The sequence below is a fragment of the Gracilinanus agilis genome, chromosome 4 (genome assembly GCF_016433145.1).
Source record: "Gracilinanus agilis isolate LMUSP501 chromosome 4, AgileGrace, whole genome shotgun sequence".
NCBI classification, from domain to species: Eukaryota; Metazoa; Chordata; class Mammalia; order Didelphimorphia; family Didelphidae; genus Gracilinanus; species Gracilinanus agilis.
In genome coordinates this window covers 133,602,451-133,618,804 of record NC_058133.1, presented here as the reverse complement: position 1 = coordinate 133,618,804, position 16,354 = coordinate 133,602,451, and the positions used below count along the sequence as shown (strand labels likewise).

At 39.3% G+C, this 16,354-nt stretch overlaps 1 protein-coding gene across 2 annotated transcripts in view; it reads right to left on the bottom strand.

Moving 5' to 3' along the window:
- Positions 1-16,354, bottom strand: part of CNIH3 (cornichon family AMPA receptor auxiliary protein 3) — a 196,095-nt gene that overhangs the window by 92,934 nt on the left and 86,807 nt on the right. The window contains exons 2-3 of one of the 2 annotated variants that reach the window (XM_044674374.1): positions 10,340-10,408; positions 4,089-4,136 (exon numbers count right to left, since the gene is read on the bottom strand). In XM_044674374.1, the coding sequence (XP_044530309.1) occupies positions 4,089-4,136; positions 10,340-10,408 (117 nt within the window). The remainder of the gene's footprint in view (positions 1-4,088; positions 4,137-10,339; positions 10,409-16,354) is intronic. The other variant, XM_044674375.1, reaches the window with a different exon arrangement.

Genomic DNA, 16,354 nt, shown 5'->3' with positions numbered 1-16,354 from the left:
AGGAAGGGAGGAAGGGAGGAAGGGAGGAAGGGAGGAAGGGAGGAAGGGAGGAAGGGAGGAAGGGAGGAAGTTAAAGTTAAAGTAAAACTTAAAGATATTCAGGTTCAAGGATACATTACCTTGCTGCATGTACTGAATGTGTACTTGGAATTTTGGTTGGAGTGGGAGTGGAATGAAGAATTGTCTTTAGGCAAGAGTTAAAGTGCCCAGTTACCTGTACCTCAGAGGGGCTTAATGCTGGATGGGAGGGAAAGGTAGCAAAGTTATAAATGTAACCATGGTGGACAGCAGCAGGGGAAGGAACAGAGCTTGCAGAGAAGATCTAGAGAAAATGGAACCAGTGAGAAAAGGAATACAAAATAGACAAATAAAATAGAAACCTGCCTAAAATTAGATCCATTATCATCATAGGAATTACAAACTGTATGTGAAATAAACAGATGATGGCTTGACCCCCTTCTAAAATTCACACCTGAGAATGTGAGCCTCAGAATGAAGAACTTCTTCAGGGTTAAGCAGGGGCAGAAACCATTAGCAACATGCATTTAAACTGGGTGTAATAAGCAAATGATGGAGCAATGGGATTGTTACTGCAAAACTAATATCCAGGTTGACTGGGGCTGTGACTCTGCCCTCTTTATTCCCTTTGCCACCTGCCAGAGAATGCATAAAGGGAACCTCTTCTGAGTGGCAATAAGAAAAACAGCACAGGGTTTAGATTACTGTCTTGATTTTACCATGCCCAGATTCTATTTTATTGAGTTGTTAATCGGGCCTAAAGAATGGAATAAGAGATTAGAGGAAAAGCAAAAGTGGTGTCAAGCCCCTCTGTAAGGGAAGAGAACCAATAGCAAAATTATAATGACTCTTGGGTATATACCTAATTCCAAATCATAGAATTTTTAAACTGTAAAGGGCCTTAAGAATTAGTAGATCCAAAGCCCTTATTTTTCACCTGCAGAAAAGAGATCCCTAGAGGCAAAGTAACTAATGGAAAGAGCCTTGAATATGAAATCTTAGTCAAATCCCAACTCTGTCACTTACAAGGCAGGTGAGTTTAGTCAAGTTACTTAATTTTCTCTGGATCTCAATTTCTTCCTCTATAAAATCAGAGGATTGAACTACATGATTTCTAAGGTCACTTTGAATCCAGACCCTGCCATTTGTGGCAAAATATTGACGGTCAAATATTCATGTTGGAAGGTCACATTAAGTGCTTTAGATGTGCCAGGCACTATGCTACACAAACTGGGAATATAAATTCAAGCAAAAAGAAGCCTCTGTCCTCCGGGAGCTAAAATTCTAATGAGAAGAGAGGAGAGAAGAAGGGGGAGGGAGAAGAAAGAGAGACAGAAAAAGAGAGAGGGGGGAAGGTGGGGGAGAAAATAGGAAGAGAGAAAAGAGAGGGAGAGTGGAGAACAAAATAAAACAAAACAAGCCAGCAGGGACATACTGAGGAAGCTGGAAAAGGAAATGGAAGAAGAATAGAGTAAGCGGGGTTGTCCTGGGCATTTCCTCAAAATGGAAGTTCCAGGAAATAACTTTACAATCCTGGACTTCAATTCCTTTCTCTCTAAAATGAAAAGGTTAGACTAGATCAGTCCTGCTTAACTTAAATAGAAAGAGAGCCATTAAACCATGCATAATAAAGATTCTTGAAGTCTATGTGCTGTTGTTGTTATCTAATTATTTTCAGTTGTGTCTGACTCTTTGTGACTCCATTAGGAATTTTCTTGGCAAAGATACTGGAATGGTTTGCTATTTCCTTCTCTAGCTCATTTTACAGATGTGAAAACTGAGACAAACAGGGTTAAGTGGCTTGCTCAGGGCCACAGAGTAATGTCTAAAACCAGATTTGAATTCATGAAGATGAGTCTTCCTGACTCCACATGTAGCACTCTAACCACTGCACCACCTAGCTGCCCTCTGCACACTGACTTGGTTTTAAAATACATTATCTTTGTTTTCTTGTATTTTTTTTATTTATTGTATTAAATATTTCCAATTACAGTTTAAATGGATTCAAACCGCATCGAGAGTGTCACAGGTCATATGTGGGCCAGTTTTGATACCTCTAGACTAGATCCCCTCTATGGTCCCTTCCAGATATAACCCTAAGGTTCTGTGATCTGGAATTCAAATCCATATCCTAAAATTTTGAAGCCAGTGCTTTTGGTGCTTTTATGGGAGAAATAGCTCTTTGAGGTCATGTGTTAGGTGCCAAATAAATCTACCACCATACAGAAGTGATAGACATTAAAAACCTGTTTTGTTTTACAAACACCAGTTCAAAGGTTAGAAAAATAACCTTGAACAAAGATTTGGATTCTAATGAATTTTTTTAAACTACATTATGTCAGAGAGAGAAATAATTTTTGCCAAACAGTAATCTAGAATATGCTTTTAGGTCATAAAAGCTGAAAAAACAAACAGAATTATAACCTCATGCATCCCCTAAGGAAACCTAGTTCAGCTGACTCTATAGTAACCTAAGTCAGGTTCCCAAAATCCCAGAGCCCAGAGTATATTTCCACAAATAGTTAAATCACTTTGGGAAGTTCAAACTCCTCTTGGCTTCTTATCTTAGGAATATCAAAAAGGCTTCCCTTAATATTATCATTCCAAGAGTTGAGTTTTAGCCAGGTGGGGTTAATATTCACAGAAAACAAGCTTCAGTTAACCAAATGTTCCAGGAGAAATAGCAAAAGAAAATTGAATAAAAGGAAAATGAAAAATAATCATCACAGTACTTAACCACATTGCCTCTCCTTGCAATGAGTTCTTTAGGTCATACTTTATGTCTTGATCAGAAGTGTATCCATCTAAATGACTTAATTCAGCCTATCTTCACATTGTGAAATGGAAAATACAGAATTCAAGCATAATTAAGGAAATGCAAATTCAGCTATATTTTGGTCATGGTTTGCTAATAGACAAAGTACCTTTGGTTATCGGAACCATGATTATCTTATTGATTTGAAGCATGGAAAAAGAAAAATTAATTTCTTTTCAAATTCTTCCCTTCCATAGACATCCATCCTCTCCTTCATTTCCTGGTAGGGTTCAATCAAGTATTTGTTGACCATTTGTTTTCCTTAAAACCAACAATGCCTTTCACAGTTTCCTTTGGTTTGAAATTCCAGGAACTAGTTGTTGGACCAAATGTATGCACTTAGAATCAAAATTTTAGACTGAAAAGGGACCTTAAAGGTCTTCTGGGCCAACATCCTCATTTTACAGATGAGGAAATCGAGGTCTAGAAAGGTTAAGTGACTTGCCAAGATCCAAGTTGTAAATGGCAGGGCAGAATCTGAACCCAAAACCCCTATCTAGGTCTCTTTTTCTACTAATCATATCACTCTTCTCAACCCTTTTCACCACAAAAACAGCCTCACTCCTTATTAGAACATTAGGTATCTATCAGCCACTGATGTTTCCCAGGAAGGTTCATACATGCTTCCAAATGGAAAGTTCCATCTACCGTGTAAGGCTATACATGCACACACATGACTATTTACTGGCATAAACACATTTATTAAATTTTGTAGCAGCCGACCATTTGGTTCTAAAACCCCACAAATGGCACTGCAATCCCCAAAAGAAAGGCAAATTGTTACTCCTTAATCACAAACTGTATCCCCAAAAGACGCTGCTAATCAATTTCTGGAATACAGTAGCAAGTTGGAATCCTTTTAAAATCCCATCTTCTGATCATGGAATTGCCAAGGAGGAATAGGCCTTGTTTTTAGGGCAAACTTGACAGGAGATAGATCTACAGGCACAGAGTGAGGCAAAATCAGTTGCACCATCATCCATCACCACATAAAGGAAAAAAGGTTATTAAACCCAGCCCCAGGGCATTTGCAAATATCCAGTATTACCCTGACACCTTGATTGATGGCTACCCCTTCTAATTAGATCTCCTTTGTCTCCCAAGATTTCCCAAGTGCTGATGATGAGGCCCCCCGCTTGGCCTTTTTGGAGAGACAGCCTGAACTGGGCAGAGTATGTTTGTTCTAAACATCCACCATCTTGCTTTCTCCATGTGAACCATACAACTGGGGCCACCAATTCCCGAATTTACTCACTTTTCTCAAAAGGAAGCAAATGCGTTCGATGTTCCTCAGCCGTTCCCTCTGTGAAAGGGCACACAAGAAAGAGACAGAAGAGGGAGGTTAGAATTCTTCTGAAATATTACCATGTGTCAGCATAAAAAAAAGCCATTTACCACCCCTAACCCACCAAAATAAAGGTATTAATAAGTTTTAGTGACTTGCCACAGTCAGAATAATAAAAGGCACAGTTAAGATTTGAACCCTGGTCTCCTGATGGCCCCCAAAGTTCTCCTGAATTTAAGCATATTTAAGCATATAAACAAACCCATCTCCATAACCACATATTCAATTAAGAGTTCTTTAACGTCCAATGATGCATGGATCAAATCAAATGGACAAGCATTTAATAAGGGCTTACTATGTGCCAGGGACTGGGCTAAGTACTGAGGATAAAAATACAAGCAAAAAGAAAGATGGTCCCTGACTTCACATAATAGAGAGCTTAAAAAGCAGGAAAGGGGGCACGGAGGAGTGGAGGTACCCTAACTCTTACATAGTGGCAAAGTTGGGAGAATAAAGTATGGCCACTCTAGGCCCTTCCTCAAAATGGAGGTAGTAGGGAAGACTCACCGATAAAAGAAAGAGACCACAGGGGAAGAGGAAAAAGGTAGCTGAAACCTGATAGCATTGTCTAGAAAATAATGTATTTTACCAGTCTGGGCCCTTTATCAAAAAAAAGAAAGGTTCCAAGACCATCAGCATTCTTCACTATTTGTTGTTTTCTCTGACAGTGAATTTAGTGCTCCATTTACAGCTCAGAGACTTAGAACTAGAAGAAACCATTGAAACAAACCCTTCCATTTTACAGATGAGGAAACTGAGGCTTCAGAAAGTTACATGATTTGCCCATGGACATATAAGAGAAGAAGTGACAAAAGTAGGATTTGTCAAATCTGGCCTCAGACACTTCCTAGCTGGGAAAGACACTTAATTCCTAGTGCCTACCCCTAACTGCTCTTCTGCCTTGGAACCAATTGATTCTAAGATAGAAGGTAAGGGCTAAAGAAAAATAAATAAAATAAAATTTAAGAATTTGAACTCAGACCCTCTAATGCCAAAACCAGTGCTTTCTTTACTATACCATCCTGCCTCTTTCCTTCCATGATCTTGAGCAAGTCATTTGCCTTCTGTGGGTCTCAGTTTCCTCAACTGAAAAATGAGGAAGTTGCATTATATCAGGGTTTCTTAACCTGGGGTTCATGAGTCCAGGGACAGATTTGAGGGGATCCAAGATTTTTTAAAACATTTTTAAAACTATATTTCAAAATTTTGGTCTCTTTCTTGGTGTATGCTTTTAAAAGTATTTTTCTGAGAAGGGAAACATATCAAGAGGTCCCCAAAGAAGGTGAAGAACTTCTAGACTAAAGCTCTTCCAGAAATAAATCTCTGACCCTATGATCACTTCCATATGAAGAAGTGTGCTGGTAAGCCCCAAGTCTTCCAACAAATTCCTCTCTCTCAGTACCTTTCAGTATAAATGGCCAACTCTAAAATTTCACCTTCCCCACTCCTCTCCAATGTGAAGAATATGGATTTATCTCCGTGGCATCATGCGCACACTTGGGAACCTAATTGCAGAGCCAACATCACTTGTCTCTGAAGCTTCCTTTCTGCCTTGGGAAATTTCTATCTGAATATCTCAGCAAATTAGAAAGAACAGAGTGTGCCACGGCTAGACTTTAACATAGGACAGATTCCCCTGCCTCTTAGTTTTAGCCTTCCAAAGTAGGAACAAGAAAAAAAAATCAATGTACCAATTAAATTAGAAACAAATAGTTTTCCCAGACTCAGACTGGGTCTCTTTGTTGAGAAATCATAATTTATCTCCAAAGTCTGACTCATGATCAAGTGAGGTCTTGTGGCAGAAGGGCAGGTGACGCTGGTTATAATGCACCCACTAGCTGACCCTTCAGTTTCTTGCAGGGGTGTTTCATGATACTAGATTCCATTTTAAGGATAACTGGGCTGCACGCCATAGTAAATTGTAGCATGATGTGTTGGAGAGATTGTTGGGTCTGACTCCTGTGGTCAAGAATCATCTGGGTTTAAATTCTGACGCTGACACACCATGGTCAAATTGTTTAATCTCTGTCCGCCTCAGTTTCCTCCTCTCTGAAATAGGGATGATATCTGTAGCATTTACCTCATAGGGCATTGTAACAAGAAAATGAATTAATGTAGGTAAAGCACTTCGTATACCTTAAAGTCTATATAAATGTCAGATATTTTTATATAAATTATGTGGCTTCCAAAGATTTGATAGTAAAGAGATTCCAAACTTGGTTTTGCTATTGAATGATTTCAGTCATGTCCAACTCTTCTGTGACCCCATTTTGGGATTTTCTTGGCAAAGATATTAGAGTGAATTGCCGTTTCCTTCTTCAAGTTATTTTATAGATGAGGAAACTGAGGCAAGCATGGTTATGTGACTTACCTTGAGTCACAGAGCTGTTAAGTGTCTGAGACAAGATTTGAATTCATGAAGACAAGTCTTCCTGATTCCAAGCCCAGTGCTCTATTTACTGAGACACCTAATGATGTCTATTCTTCCCAGAGGGAACAGTCAACATCAGGACAACTTAGGCACACTCACATAATAAAGAACTCATTTTTTAATTTCAACAAACATTTATATTTTAATTTAATTTTTATTTTTATTTTTGATATTTATTTATCTCCTCTCTACATTCCCTCCTCAACTGAAGAAAGGAGGAGGAGGGATAAGGAAAAAGAAGAGGAAGAAAAGGAGTAGGAAGAAGGAGAAGGAAGAGGAAGGGGAGGAGGAAAAAGAGGAGGAGGAGAAAAAGGAAAAAGAAAAGGAAGAAGAAAGAGAAGAGAAAAGAAAAAGTAATGACGAAGATAGAAAAGGAGAGAATGAGAGAAAGGAAAATAAAACCTTCCATAACATAGGAAAAGGTATACAAAGAAGGAAGGGGCAAGGTGGGCAGGGGACAAAAACCAGGACAGTCTTCCTTCTTTCCATTCCTAGGAAGGTGTAAAGTGAAGACTGTGCTTGGCACAGAACCCAACAACACTTGGTACTTCCCTTATAGCCTCTAAAGCCAAAGTAGTTTATCAAAATCTACTTGAAAGCTCATTATCTTTTACTGTAATACTGTATGACAACAGCATAAATCAGATGTTCCAGTGTTGGGTGACCCTGGTAAAGTCATTTCTCCTTGCTCAGCTTCAATTTTCTTATCGGTAAAATGGTAATAATAATAATAAAATGGGAATAATAATCCGCAAAGGATTGTTTCAAGGATCAAATTCCACCTGTAACATGCTTTGCAAGCTTTAAAGCACTATATATGTGCTAACTTGATTTTTTTTAAACCTTTAACTTCCATCTTAGAATCAATACTGCGTATTGATTCCCAGGCAGAAGAACAGTAAGAGCTAGACAATGGGGGTTAAGTGACTTGCCCAGGGTCACCAAGCTAGAAGTTTCTGAGGCCAGATTACTAGCTATTTATTATTGCTACTACAATTATTAATCCATTAACACCCATGCCTCAGTTACTACTCTCTAGCAGATGAATTCTTTCAGGCCACCCAGATACCCTGCCCCCATCAGCACCCTGGAAGCTTAGAAGAATTAATGAGCATCCCACAACACCCAGTATACCACCAGGGAATAACATAAGTACTGAGAATGCCTCGCTCCCTTTATTCTCCTTATTCATTTAATCTCTGACTGAGGTGACTTTCCCAGGGACATCTGGGGGCCCCATTCATCCTTTCAGCTGCTCCAGGCTACACAGTGACAAAGATGCCTAAATAATAACTGAAGAGCCAAGTGGAATTTTTATTGCTGTCAGAAGGCTAAGTCAAGACCCAGTTTCAATGTTACACAACCTCAGCCTGTAACACTCCCTAGAAGCTTTTGTGCTCTCCAAAACTAAGTAAATTCCCACTGGGAAAGGAGGGCTGCCTTCACCGGAAGGTGCCAGAATTTCATGGAAAATTCTTGCCTCCACAGGAAAGAATTAAACTGATGATTTGGGCTAGCAGCTCATTGTCATTCTTTACCTCCTACACACACACACACACAGAGGATTGGAGTGGGGAAGGCATTGGACACATCTTAAATGTTTTGTTTTGTTTTTAAACCCCTTACCTTCCATCTTAGAATACTGTGTATTGGTTCCAAGGCAAAAAAGCAGTAAGGGTGAGGCAATGGGGGGTTAAGTGACTTGCCCAGGGTCACACAGCTAAGAAATGCCTGCTTTCACATTTGAACCCACGACCTCTGGATCTGAGCTTCATCATTCTAAATGATATCAAGACTGGAATTAAAAAGCAATACATTATGGGGCATCTCTAGGCCTGGCTCTCAATGCTCCGTAGTGTATTGCTTTTTATTTCCAGTCCTGCTATCATTTAGAATGATGTTCAGACACGGACAATTGCCTCAGAAATACGACTTTATCACCATTCTTCAACAGAAGCCTACTTTCTGTCCCTCCAAGGGACCTTCTGTGAACCTGGTCTGTGTTGGTGGTAGAGGAGAAACACTCAAGGAAATGGAGAGCATCAATGAAACCCTCTCAATTGTGACAGACTTGAATTACTGATAGAGACCAAGGTGGGAAGATGAGAAATTAACTGGAACAACATTTTATGGAGCAAAAAGTCCACAGAGTATGTGGCTCAAAGGGGACTGAGAAATATTTCCAACCTTCCACAGGATCCTGCTACGTAACATTTGATTTGAAGGTGCTTTGGCTATGTGTCATTGGTTCACAGGAAAAGCTAGAAGGGATATTAAATTCAACCTGTCCAGAAACAGAATTAATCTTTCCCTCAAAACCTTCTCCTTCTTTTCTAACCTCCCTAGTACTATCAAGGGTACCATTATCCTCTCAGTCACTCCAAATGGAAGCCCAGTTGTCATCCTGGACCTCTCGCTCTCTCACCCTCATATATGTTGCCAAATATTGTCAATTCTACCTTCACAACATCTCTCAAATCTGCCTCCTTCTTTCCTTCCTTCCTACCTTTCTGATCTTCTTACTTTATTCACCTCCATTGATACTGACTTCCTTGCTGTTCTTCTCACAAAACTTTCCATCTCCTGACTCCCAAGCATTTTCTTTGGCTATGCTCTGTGCCTGGATTGCTCTCTCTCTCCTCATCTCTGCCTCCTGGATCCTCTGACTCCCTTCAAGCCCCAGCTAAAATCCAACCTTCTGCAAAAAGCCTTTTTCAAATGTCCCCTAATGCTAGTGTCTTCCCTCTGAGATTATCTCTAAATTATATCTTCTCTGCACAATACATAACTGTTTGCATGTTGTCTCATACATTGGACCAAGAGCTTCTTGAGAGCAGAGATTGGTTTTTATCTTAGTACTTAGCACAGTGCCTGGCACATGGTTTAGTTGGCCACTGTCCTTCCTACTCAAAAAGGACCAAAATGACTTCACAAGGTAATTTCGACTGTGCATAACCTGGATTTAAGGGAGGCAGAATTGCACAAAGTTGTCAGTCTCGTTCTCTCCATCAGAGTCATCCAAGTCTGGTGGCAAGACAAAATTCAAAAAGACTGGTGATGGCTCGGGATGCAGTGGATGACCTTGACTCCTTTGACGTCTGACCAAGCTCTAGGTGCTCTACAGCACCAGCTTCAGCCACCTTCATGGCCATTGAAACAAATTGTTCTCATCCACCCCTTCCACCAGGGAAGTCTTCACATGCTTGAGGATGACATCCCCCCCCCCAACTCATTGACAATTTAAGTCCTTTTGGTTCTTCTTAACCTGCTTCAGCCCACCTGACAAGAGTTTATTGGGGTTTGGTTACTACGAATGCTACAACTTCTTAGAGCTACAAATGAGATGGGGTATATGGATATTCAGAGAAGACTAGCACCTCTGGTGTGATGGCTTGCCAAGGTGTTTTTAGGGCTGCTTTCTTCCTTTGTTATCCACCTACCACTGAGCTCTGGCATTTGGTAGATATTTAATAAATACTTGTTAGCTTGTTAAGTACATTTGACCTTAAAAATTAGATAGTCCAACCCACTCATTTTACAAATGAGAAAATTGAGGCTAAGAAAAAGGAAAGTATATTACCTAAGGTGACATAAAAATAAGAAACCAAGTCTTAAAAGCCTGACCTCCTGATTCCTAACTATTACCACTCTCTTCCACTCTCTCCAGCAGAGGTTGCTTGAATAACCTGGTACAGCATCTCCCACCCAAGCTCACCCAGTTCCTACTCACCGCATGAACAGGATTGCACTGGTCTATGGGGCTCTTGAAATCTGTCCTTAATTCATCAAAGGCAATTATCTAAAAAAGAAAAGAGAAGAATCACATTGGTCAATGGCAAACCTAAATTACTTATTAAAACGATGTATAAAGACTCTCTTAGAGACAATTGTTGGAGAGTGGACAGCATGGGAGGTCTAGGTACAAATCCCACCATTTCTTACTGTCTATGTGACCATGAACTCTTCACCTTTGTGACCCTTGGTTTCTCCATTTGTAAAATGAAGATTCTGTTAAACTCATTAATGCAATAATATAATATAAAGCATTGTATAAATGATGGAGATCATAGTTATTATCATGGGAGTATAGTATGGAAGAAAGAAGGAACCAAAAGGAACCAAGGACCCAGAAAAATGAAATGATTTTCCCAAGGCCACACAGTAGAAATAGACATAGGAAGGTCAAGGGACATAGACATAGGAAGTAAAACATGTATCCAATACCTTTTTTTAAACCCTTTTTAGAATGAATACTATGTATTGGTTCTAAGGCAGAAGAGAGATAAGGGAGCTAAATGACTTGCCCAGGGTCACACAGCTAGGAAGTATCTGAGGACAAATTTGAACCAGGTCTTGAACATCCAACCCCCATCTCCAGGCTTGGCTCTCTATCCACTGAGCCACTTTGCTGCCCCTGGGCAGTATTTTCAATGTCTTTTCCTGTGAATATTTCACAGGAACCTCTAATAAAAAACAAAAAACAAAATAAACTACTCTGCATTTCAACTCCTGCTCCTGTGTCAGGAGTGGGAAACATTATGGACCAAAGGCAGCTGCAACAAGCCTTCATAATCCACATATTAGTTTATCTAGCCCCAGATCATCAACAGTTGGCAGAACAGACTATTTTACCCATAGTTCTAAAGACCCTTCTGGAAACTGACTGATAACCTCTGTAATGCAGGGTTTGCAGCAAAAGCTTTTTGCTTTGGCAAATTCAACTGTACAGCCCTGGCAGTTAGAAGTTTTAGAATGTTCACAGAAAGACAATTGGAACCTGAGACTATAAATAGTACTGAAGCTCCAACTGAAGGGCTTTTGCCTTTTGGCTTAGGCATTGGCCTGAGCTGATTGTCTTTGGGGCATTTGTACCTAGTCTGACTTCTCTGGACCTCTCCCTGATCTCTCCATTTACATCCCTACTATTTCCCTAAATTTCCCTTTGGGCCCTGGGAGGAAGGGTGGTTTTGGTGGTTGGACATTGTGGGTTTAGCTTCTGTAAAACAAGTAGGACATCCTTAAATCAAGCCACCCCTTATTTAGTGATCTGATAAATACTTTACTTCAGGGCAGTGAAACTTTCCTGACTGGGAGAGCTGGCCTCTCTCAGTCTGACTCCCTTCTCTGTGACCCGTCCCCCAACAACAGCTTTCTCCCTAGTAGCAGTCACAAAACCCTGAAACCCTCTCTCCCTCAACTTATTCCTGCCATCATTAAATGCCCTTTGTTACCTATATAAAAGCCTCTGGTGAATTATTGTATTGAATATTAAGGCAAATGGTGAAGTGGGAAGAAACTACTTTCCTTTTTATTTCTTGAGGGAAACCTAGGCATCCATCTTGGGTAGGAAGTACCCAGTTGAGACTTCCTGCAGACATTCAGTTTCACTGGCAGGGAGGAACCTTTTGACTCCTCCTCCAGGGACTTTAGAAATTAACAAGAGAAACCCTCTAGCCAGATCTAAACATTTCTGGCTGACCCAATTTCTCTTGTATCATAGAGATACCTTCCCTGCCTGAAGAACCCAGCTTATTTCCTCTCAGTACCCTCTGCCTCTAGCCTCCTGTGATTAGCCTTTTTGAGCAGCCCCTCCTATACTCCCATCCATTCCCTTACCTTCCTATACACAACCCATTCATCCCTTCATTACTCACCTAACCCCTTTACTCCTCCCTATACCAAGATTGCCTATTCATTCCCTTAACTCAGCCATCACCCTTTATCCCTGTTATTCCTCCCCACTATCAACATTTTGCTTTACTTCCTTATAACACCTCCAAGAGAGCAATGTTCATAGATTCCTACCTAGGCAGTATCAGAAAGAAAAACTGTGTTAAGTGATATTCTCTAGGTCACTGAAGGAGTTAAAAATAGATTTAAAGAAAGTCAGTCGACCTGTATTTATTAAGCATTTATTAGGTGTGTTATGATTAAAAATAATAAAGACTGATATAAATATAGAAATTAGTAGTTTAATTAAAGCCATGGCCATGCTGGTAAAATATATATAAGACCGCGCCTATCTTTTATATTTACCGCCGGAGCCCATCTTCTAGCCAGCCCTCAGGAAGGTCAAGAGACCTTACTTTCGGTTTTCCTCCCATTTAAACTGTCCTATGCGTGGGAATACAGGTGTCTCCACGCCCAAAGAACCGGAAACCCATTGGACCACGGGAAATGTAGTTTGATAGTCCCCACATGTCCATAGAAAAAATATATATACTTTTAAATGGCATCTCCCAAATTCCAATTATACAGGTGCCAAGCACTATCCCAAGCATTGGGGCTACAAAGAAAAGGAAAAAGAGTCCTTGCCGTGAAGGAAAGTATATTCTCATGAGGAAGTCCTTGTCACTACATCCTCCTCCTAAGTCCTTGTCATTTTCTCTCCAAAGATGTGACTTAGAATCACAGTGTGGTATGTGGTAAGAAGCCCCCCTTTCTGGAAGCCAAGAAGCCATTCAGGGGAGAGTGTCCTTTCGTCCTAACGAAATGTCATCGTGCCTCTTTACAAATTCCTACAATCAGCTTATTCCTAGGAGAAGTGATATGGAGGGTAGAAAAAAGACTGACCCCATACTATGTTGTCTCTTCCACTTCAGGGACAAGAACTAAACTTCCACAACCTCGACCGTAGAGGCCCCAGTGCATATGGCAGAACTGGCAACATAATGAAGCTATGGTTCTATTGTTTTGTATACCTTTCTATCAATACATGACCAGGAGAGAAGCCAAAAAAAAAAATTACTGTATTCTCCTCTCAGCCCACCATATGAAAAACCTAAAGAGACAAAAACCTGCCTTCATCCAGATATATACACTTACAAACACAGGAGAAAGTCGTGTTTGATATTTATTACATGTATTATATGAGAATATGGTCAATCATCCCAATTAACAAAAGATCAGAGTCTACAAAGCATGAACCTGATACTGTTTGTTTAACTTTTGACCTACAGTTCCAACCATGAGGCGAATACTGTGCATTAAATTTTTAAGTAAAACATCTTTCAAAGAAAAAATGCATATTTTTAATAAAATTGTCTTTAGATCATTAAAATGTATGTGTGTATAGATATACATATATGTGTGTGTGTGTGTGTATGTGTGTATGTAAACACTTACTTTCTGTCCTAGTAATAACTCTAAGGCAGAAAGGGCAAGGGCTAGAAAATTGGGTAAAGTTACTTACCCAGGATCCCACAGCTAGAAATCATCTGAGGCCAGACTTCAATCCAGATCCTCCTCACTCCAGGTCTGGCACTCTAGCTACTGTGCCACCTCGCTGCCCCCTTTGTTATATTTTTAATCAGACATCCTTCTGATTCTCCAATTTATCTTCATCACTGTGACTTCCTTGAATAGTAAGCTCTTTAAGGACAGGGGTTATATGCATATAATTCTATTTGAAGCCACTGAACACCATTCTACCAATGATGCCATCCCAGAAGGCTCTCAGAGAAAGGGAAAATGAGGGATCACACAGACACAAGGACCACTGAGAATGTGCATTCTCTGTAAACGTGATGGTTCTTCTCCCTATACAAATGCCACCAAGAGCAGCCTGTCCTAGCAATGGCAGCTGGTCCTTGTTACAGGTGGAGAGGAGCTGAGCCCATCAGTGAATCTGACAGCTTGCAGTCGGTGCTCCCCCCAGGCTCCTGACCTTGAGGACTGGATAGGACGGGGCCAGAGAATGGAAGGCGGTCCCCATGCCGCTGGGCAGCACTCACAAAAAGACACTTCATCAAGGATTTCTGTTGATGGTGATGACATTATACACAATGAGGACAAGGGTTTTTCCCTCAGCTCCGGTTGTTACTCTCTGCTCAGTACAAATTCACAAAAGTATCACGGTCACCATCTCCAAAATGGTATCTGAAGTGTCGTATCTGATAACAGAGTCAGGAAGCCTGGGTTCACATCCTGCCTCAAACACTTGCCAGCTATGTAGTCCTGGCCAAGTGGCTGAATCGCTCTGTGCCTTATATAATATTGTTATATTAATTAATATAAAATATAACAGGTAAACTAATATATTGTATTAAAATTATATATGTAAACTAGTGTGTTGTATGAATTCTATCTGTTAAATGTAATTAATATTATATCTAAAACCATCTTAATATAATACTTTATTTTCTAAAATGAAGAGATTAGACTTGATGGCCTTTGAAGTTCCTTGCAGTTCTTAAGCTATAATCCTGTTCTAACTAGCTGTGCTTATTTGGACAATTATTTAAACTCTGGTTCACATTTGTTTCTTCAAGTGCCAAATGAGGTCTTCGACTAGATGATCTTAAAAGCCCCTTTCAATTCCCAAAAGTATATGTTTCTAAAACCCAGAATTCCTTAAAATTAAGAAGAGGCATATGCATCCAACAGTTACTAAAATAGACTTTCATATAGTCAACCAACTTATTGTAGGTGACAGACAAAGGCACTGGAGATAATGAAGATGAGGGTGAAAATGAGAATGAAGCTAATGAAACTGGTAAGGGTTACAAAATTTGGATAACTAGGGCAGCTAAGTTATACAGTGGATAGAGCCCCAGACCTAGAGTTAGTAAGGCCTGAGTTCAAATCCCTCACTAGCTGAATGTTCCAGGATAAGTCATTTAATCTCTCTCAGTCTCAATTTCTTCATCTTAATAGGGATAATAATACCACCTGCTTTACAGATTGTTTTGAAGATCTAATGAGATAATATATGTGGTTGTCCAGTTGTTTTCAGACAAGTCAGAGTATTTGTAATCCCATTTGGGGGTTTTGCGGCAGAAATAGTAGAGTGGTTGCCATTCCTTTCTCTAGCTCATTTTATAGATGAGGAAATTGAGGCAAATAGGATTAAGTGACTTGTTTAGGGTCACACATCTAGTGTCTAAGGAATATGAGTCTTCCCAATGTCAGGCCCAGCACTCTATTCATTGTGTCACCTAGATGTCTAAAAAAAAAAAAAAAAAAAATATATATATATATATAGTATATAGTATATCTATTATGTGTAATTTACATGTAATATGTAAGTCACATTAATATGTATAATACATTATATAACCAATATAATGAATGTTGTTATAATATATTAATATAATATATAATGTAAAAGCTGATATATAGATTATATGGCATTATATATAATCGATATAATTTATGTTTATATATTATATGATAATCTATTAATCATAACTTTTATATATCCTATATGGTAATATAGTCTATATAATATTATACATAGTATATAATTGATACATTGTTTAATATATGTAATACTTGTTACATATGTAATATACACACATATACAATGCTTTGAAAACTTAAAAACACTATGCAAATGCTAGTTATTATCATCATAATGATTATTTTCACCACTTTCAAGGAATTTACAGTCTATTGGGGGATATTAAACATCAACAGAGAGAGTTATGATCCATAACATGACATGATAAGGCCATCAGAGAGTTGTAAAAACAAAATGCTGAGTAAAAGCTAAGGAATAAAATCATTAGGACTGGAAGTCTCTTACCTTCAGGTGATGGTTCCGATGAAAATAATGATGCTAATGAAAAACTAAGTGTCAACATGGGTGCATTAAATGCCATTCTTAGCATTTGCTCCAAACTTGAGAGTATTACCATGAATTGAACAGGGTTTTTATATATACTGCATACTAGTATATACAGGACCGAACAATTCTTAACATACAGTATAATGAAAATTTAATGAAAAATCTAATGAGATGTTA